The sequence below is a fragment of the Phoenix dactylifera genome, unplaced genomic scaffold (genome assembly GCF_009389715.1).
Source record: "Phoenix dactylifera cultivar Barhee BC4 unplaced genomic scaffold, palm_55x_up_171113_PBpolish2nd_filt_p 000371F, whole genome shotgun sequence".
In the NCBI taxonomy this organism is placed as follows: Eukaryota; Viridiplantae; Streptophyta; class Magnoliopsida; order Arecales; family Arecaceae; genus Phoenix; species Phoenix dactylifera.
Genome location: NW_024067823.1, coordinates 36,420 through 43,883, shown reverse-complemented (window position 1 = coordinate 43,883; position 7,464 = coordinate 36,420). Strand labels below are relative to the sequence as shown.

The 7,464-nt window shown below is 42.5% G+C and overlaps 1 protein-coding gene across 1 annotated transcript; it reads left to right on the top strand.

Moving 5' to 3' along the window:
- Positions 1-3,212: 3,212 nt before the first annotated feature.
- On the top strand, positions 3,213-5,334 carry LOC120105799 (putative disease resistance RPP13-like protein 1). Its single transcript, XM_039118543.1, has 2 exons — positions 3,213-3,753; positions 3,836-5,334. The coding sequence occupies exons 1-2, from the start codon at positions 3,213-3,215 to the stop codon at positions 5,332-5,334; spliced, it is 2,040 nt and encodes a 679-aa protein (XP_038974471.1).
- The last annotated feature ends 2,130 nt before the right edge of the window (positions 5,335-7,464 follow it).

Sequence of the window (7,464 nt, the reverse complement as noted above, 5' to 3'; positions counted from 1 at the left end):
CCAAATCTGTTTAATCGTAATAACTTTACCATTTGATTTATTCGTATTAGAACCATAGGTAAAGTTTTTATGCCCAATCTTTTTATGTTTGAAATAAGTTATCTTATTTGATGGTTTGCTTGGCGAATTGATAACCTTTTTCTTTAGGGGTTTATTATTGAGCAAAGGAATCCAGCCAAGTCTTGATTTATCAAAAACAGCATGTTGGCTTTCAAACATCGTTTTTAATCTTTCTGAACTTACAGTGAATTTGTTAATAAAAGATTTCAATTGGTTAACTTCTTCACTTAAGTTTTGATTTTTTTTAATTAAATTCTGATTTTTCTGAATCAATTCTTCCGAATTTAATCTTAAGCGTTCATTCTCAGAATTTAATTTGTCTTTCATTTCAGCGGAAGAATTTCTTTCTTCTGACATTTCCAGATTTAGCTTTTTAAGATTTTTATTTTTTGTAGCTAATTTTCTACATTCACCATACAAATCATGAAAAGCATTTAATAGTTCATCATAAGAGAATTCTTCCTGAAATTCATTAGGTGTGAAATCAGATTCAGATTTTACCTTATCTTCTTGTGCCATAAGGCATAAGTTAGTTACCTCTTGTAGTTCTTTGGAGCTAGTATCATTATTGTTGCTCCTCACTTTCATTTTCTTGCTTGACTCTTCCTTGGTCAAGGCTTTCTTGCTTTTTATCTCTTTCTTCCCTTCTTGCTTCCTCTTCTTCTTTGTCTTTAGGAAGCATTTGAATTTTTCGGTGTTTGGGTATGGGTCCTTGTTTTCATCATCGAATTCTTCATTTGTTGTTCTTTCTTCCGGATTGGGAGATTCAACATCTTTTTCTGCAGGCTCACTGTTAGTGTGTAATTGAAGCACATGTGAGCTAATCTGAATTTTGTCATAAATATTTTCTAAAGTATCCCAGATTTTCTTAGCAGATAAGCATGCAGAGATTTTATTAAATTCAGTTTCATGGATAGCACAATATAGTATGTTCATAGCATTAGCATTCAATTGTGCTAAGTCTTTTTCATTAATAGTGTGAGAGAGTGAGTGAGGGCCTCTAGTAACAATGTACCATAATTCATAGTCTAAAGCTTGAATGAATATCCTCATCCTAGCTTTCCAGTATGTGTAGTTTGTGCCATTAAATAGAGGTGGTCTATTTGTGGATTGCCCCTCACTCATAGAACATCCCACTTGGGTTGTCATGATCTTTAACTCTTGATTGTGAGATCAATGAGTACTATTAGAGCACCTTGCTCTGATACCACTTGTTGCCCAAGGTGACAAGCCAAGAGGGGGGGGTGAATTGGTTTCTTTTAAATTTTAACTATCTTACTTGTGTTAAATGATGAGTTAGTGAACTTAAACAAATCACAATACAAACAACAAGAAGTATAGTGGTTCGGTGCTCTCCTTAGCACCTACGTCCACTCCCCAAGCGACCCCTTGGAAATTCACTATAATTCCGCAGATTACAGTTGGATTGTTTTCCGGGCTCACAATCCAAAAATCTTTGTTGGTTTTACGGGCTCACCAACGAACCTTTACACTTTGGTTTTCCGGGTTCACCAAAAACCTATGTTGGTTTTACGGGCTCACCAACGAACCTATACAATTGGTTTTACGGGTTCACCAACAACCTACGTTGGTTTTACGGGCTTACCAACAACCTATGTTGGTTTTACGGGCTCACCAACGAACCTTTACAATTGGTTTTCCGGGTTCACCAATCAACCTATTCCGTTGGTTTTGCGGGCTAACCAACCAACCTTTACAAGTAGTTTAATAAACAAAGGAAGAAGATTTAAACTCCTAGATGAGCAAATATAACAATATAATCTACAAAGAAGAGTTTAGAGAATATTTATCGCTTGATGTGACTTCTCTCTTCTTTGTCAAGGATGCTTCACTCTTCAAGGGTGGATGGAGCTCTTGATGACTCTTTGAATCTGCTCAACCACTTTCTTTTGATTCTTGAATGAAGCACTTGGATGAAGCTTGCCTTGCTAGGGTTCTCTCTTGAATGCACTTGATGTATTTTCCCAAGCTTGCTTCCTCTAATGAATACTCCCTCTTAAATACTTCTCCAACCTCCAAATAGTCCTTCCTGACCGTTGGATTGAAGAAACTAGCCGTTTATAGCCGTTGGGAGTCCAAAAAGTACATCTGCAGAACTAGCCGTTATGCTTCAGCCCGTGTTTGGGTCGGCTCAACCTGTCCTTGGGTCGATCCAACTTTGCCTTGGGTTGACTCAAACATTCCTTGGGTCGACCCTCTCAGAGAACACAGAAACTTTGATTTCAGCCTTCCTTCACTTGGGTCGACCCATCCTTTCTTTGGGTCGACTCAAAGTTCACTTGGGTCGACTCAACTTCTTCTTGGGTCGACCCTCTCAGTAATTTTAGAGAACCATTTTCTGTCTGTCTTTCTGTCTTGCCTTTGGGTCGACCCTCTCAGAGTTTGGGTCGACTCAAGCTTGGGTCGACTCAACCACTGTTTGGGTCGACCCTCTCAGTAAATCCAGAGAACATATTTCCTTCATGGTTTGAGGTTCTTGAAGTTTGGGTCGACTCATGCTTACCTTGGGTCGACCCAACCAACTGTTCATCTGTGCCATTTTTGCAGGAGTGTGCCAAATGATTTCTTGATGTGCCGGGGTCGACTCAAACAATCTTTGGGTCGACTCAATCCACACTTTGCTGCATTCTCAAGGTTAGATTCATTCAAATGAACAAAGCATGTATCTATTATCAATCACACAAATATACTGAGAGTAATGAACTTATAAATGAAGTATCAATTTAACTTATAACATACTCTAGATAATTACTTGTTAATCATCAAAATAACACTATCATCCTCAAGAGTCATTAGTTAGTTAGTTTGTTTATCCTTCTTTGATGTCGATGAACATTTGAAGATATTGTAATTGAACTAATGTGTTTATTTGGGCATGTCGGATTTGTCTATTTGAATTACTAAATTAGTTGTGGATTTATTGGATTTTTGTTTATCTTAGGCCTTGCATGATCTTTAGGGCACTGCTCTAGGGCTCATGCGGCCGGTCGCGTACCGGACCCGGATGCTGGGTTTGGGGCGTGACATTGATAACAACTAGAAATATAAACATTGCTAGACAGGTGGGAGCAGTATACATCCATAGGGTGGAGAAGTTGTCTCAAGAGGATGGTTGGTCATTAATTTGCGGGATGGTATTTAAGGAATGTGAGAAAGGAGACATGCATGTGTTGAGTGACGTCGGGATGAGAATCATAGAGAAATGCGATGGCCTTCCGCTTTCTCTTCGAACTGTTGGAGGGGTTCTTCGAACCAAGGACAAAAGACATTCAGAATGGGAAAAAGTCCTCTCTAGTCCAGCATGGTCTTTTTCGAAACTTCCAAACGAGAAGATGGGCCCGTTGTACTTGAGTTATCTGGATTTACCGCCTCCTCTGAAGCAATGCTTCACATCCCTTTCATTATTTCCCAAGGACTCCCTAATTTTTGGGATAACTTTTGCCAATAGTTGTATTGCAGATGGCTTTGTAACATCCGAAGACGATGCGCCCTTGGAAGATTGGGCAGAAGGGTATTGGAAGGAGTTGGTGCAAAGGAACCTTCTACAGCCAGATTCTAAGTGGTATGATCAATTTGTTTGCAGGATGCATGACCTCCTGCGGTCTCTAGCTCAACATATAGCAGGGGATGAGTGCTTCATCGGGATGCACGAGCATTTGAAAACAAGATCAAGTCCTCTTTATCGATAAAACTACGTCGTTTATCAATTGTAGATGGAAACTTAGAAACCATACCTGACTTGATAATGAAACAGACATCCTTGAGGACCTTGTCATTCTTTCATACCCCACATATTCACGATCTTCCAGAAGATCTCTTCAGACAGCTAAGAAGATCTCTTCCATTGCCAATCTCTCAACTTCCTTGGGAGATCTTGTGCACCTTAGACGTCTTGATCTCTCTCATACCAAAATACGAGAGATACCGGAGAGTATAGGAAATCTTAGAAATCTCCTATTCCTGATACTCGAGGATTGTGAATATTTGCACAACCTCCCTAATGGTGTCGTGTGGTTAATCAATCTGAGGGTTCTAGACATCCGGGGTGCACCACTTGATGGTCTGCCTGTGGGAATAGGGAGACTGAAACAACTACGTTCAATTCGGGGATTTGTAGCGAATGGTTGCGAGGGCTGCAGATCTGGAGTAGGAGAAACTGATAGGGAGCAGGAGCACAAGGGGCATCAAGACGAGAGGTTCTGCACCTTGAAAGAGTTGAAATCTCTCGTCCAGCTCCGGAATATTAGCATGGTCAAATTGGAGAGGGTATCAGACAGGGCTGAAGCAAAAGCCGCTGCACTTCAAGCCAAGCCCCATCTTTTCCGCCTACTTCTGAGTTGCACGCTACCGAGCAGCTCTTCTGATGTGCAGCAGCCTCGTGCAAATTATTACGAGGAGGAAGATATCAAGAGAATAGGGGAGGTATTCGAGGAGCTCTGCCCACCGCCATGCCTTGAACTGCTTGAAATCAATGGCTACTTCGGCCATGAGTTTCCCAGCTGGATGATCACACCCTCCTCGTCATGGCTCCCTAACCTGCTAAGGCTGGATCTAATGAATTGTGGTCTATGCCAGCAACTTCCACCCTTGGGAATGCTGCCACAACTGGAGTACCTCTGGATTAAAGGTGCTTCTGCAGTCACGAGCATCGGGCCTGAATTCATATTGCTGGCAGGTGGTAGTACTAGTGCAAGAGGACAGAATGGAAGAAAAATAGACTCTTGCTTCTCCTCCTACTTCCCCAAACTAGAGAAACTTGGATTTGAAAACATGCCTAATTGGGAAGAATGGTGGTGGCGGTGGGAGGAGGAGGACAACCAAGCAACATCGTTGCTACCTTCTCTTAAGATATTGATCATTAATGGATGTCCGGAGTTGAGGTCTCTTCCAGAGAGCCTCCTCTATCATGTCACCGCCCTGAAGACATTACAAATTACACGTGCCCACAGCATGAGAAATATACAAAACCTCCCCTCTCTTACAGAGTTGATCTTGGTCCACAACTCAAGTTTGGAAAGAGTGTCCAACTTTCCTGTACTCAAACACTTGCATGTTGAGGATTGTGAGGAATTGAAGGTTGTGGAGGCTGTGAATGCCGTGGAGCACATACAGCTCGATGATCGAGAAGCAGAGTCTCTCCCAGAGTGGTTAGTAGGTGCTGGTGAAGAACAACCACGCTTCCCTTCCCTCCACAAGTTGACTCTCTCCAACAAAATCTATCGCCAAGGACTGCCCGATTGGCCTCTAATCTGATGGCACATCACCCACCTCAGGTTGAAGCAATCAAGTATCGGCCAATGGCGGTCAACTCTACAAGAAAAAGGTCAGAACTGGTTTCCACCTCTATTTCTCCTTTCTTTCCTCTTTTTGTAGTTATGAACGGAAGATAATTGGCAAATAGGCTCATAAATTTATTCTTCATATCTTGCAGTTGCTTCAACAAGCAAGGGATGTTATACTTGTAAGGACCCACATTTTTGGTGGGCTTGGGCCGGCCCAATACGTGAAAAAGGGGGAGGGAGTCTCCCAATTGAAATGCCCTCCCTCCCCTGTTTCGAAAATACCTCCCCTCCTCCCGAATCCACCGGATAGGAAGATCTTAGGGTGATAAAAACCCTAGCAATCGGGCCGAGATCTCCTCCTCTCCCTAGGGCATCAACCGAGAGGCTTCCACAAAAAAAAAAAGAAGAAGAAGAAAGAAAAGAAGAGGGGAGATTGGGGTTCTAAACTTGTTGCGGAAGGGATCGGACCAATCGCCGTCGATCCGGTCGGGAGGATCTCGCCGGAGGCAAGGTGAGTCGTTCCTTCTTCTTCTTCGGTCTCTAAGCCTCTTGAACACGGCCGGCGAGCCGTTGGATTTGGAGACAAGGAGCCCGGTTGCCTCGTTCTCCTTCCGTTCGACCGCCATCGTCAGGGGGTGGCGCGTGGCCGGCCGTCGCCGGGCGTGGCGCATGGCCGACACCACGATAGGGGCCGTCGACCGCTGGGGTCGCCGGCCACAGGTGGCCACTGCCACCGAGCATGCCCACGAGGAGAATAGAAAGGAGAGGGAGAGAGAGAGAGAGAGAGAGAGAGAGAGAGAGAGCCACTCGTCTTTACTTTCCCCTTCTCTCTCTCTCTAGTTTATCTCTAGATGGGGCCCTCTCTCCCTCTAAACTTAGTTCCCGGGAGTTCATTGTTTTGAGGGCTCTACATAGTCTTGGAAATGCTAGATTTTAGAGGACCCTTTAGAGGATTAAACAGGGGTCCTGGATTATCATATGTCTTGAGTAAATTTTAATGATGATTTGACTCTGTAGAGGAACAATCTATTGGGCGGGAGGAACGTTGAGCGGAGTCATGTGCGTTCCGGTTTATAGATCGCCGTGAGAGCGGGTGATTAGTTGTCTGAGTTTTCAATAAAGGTTAAGATTCCTTGTACGCCAATCCTACATGATATAAATATTTTGCACTATATATATGTTTGATATGCTATGATCCAGACAAAGCAAAAAAAATAGTTTATATTAAATTATATTTTGGTCGTGTTGGCTTGTGATTGGAATTATGATGGATGCATATATGTGTATAACCTATATCTGCATAATTGGATTTATGGATGTGGTGGCATGGACTAACTATGTTATATTGATTGCCCTGTCACGGGCTGGAAACGTGACCATGGTTAGTCTAGGTCGGATAAAGTGGAAAAGGGAATGGATGTGTGTTTGTGAATTGATTAAATGAACAGGGACTTTGGGCTTATCTCGTTATTATTGATTGCCCCATCACAGGCTGGAAATGTGATATTATCGATTGCCCCGTCACAGGCTGGAAATGTGATACTATCGATTGCCCCGTCACAGGCTGGAAATGTGACACTATCGATTGCCCCATCACAGGCCGGAAATGTGATACTATTGATTGCCCCGTCACGGGCCGGAAACGTGATCGGGATGTAGCCCAAAGTCGGAAAGATAATTGATCCGGATCAAGTTAACATGGAATAGGAAGAAAAAGCATTGAAAATAGTCATAGTGATTTATAAGCTATATATATACTATATCATTCTTATGTGGCCAGACTTTCATTGATCTTTGATGTATAATTATGGACTTTTATTGATGCTTGATGTTCATAATTATATTGATTATTTGAGTCTTATGGAAACTGTTTATGATTTCATAAAATGTGCATCGATTTGTCGTGGTTTTCGAATTCATATTATTATTGTGTTGGTATGGATGTGTAGGGATTCTTACTGGGCTATAAAGCTCACCCCCCTCTTCTTCTTTTTCTTTACCAGAGTTGCAGGATGCATAGATTTGGATGGGATGGGCGCAGAGTGCGAGTACCAGAGTTATTAGTTAGTTAGTTTGTTTATCCTTCTTTGATGTCGATGAA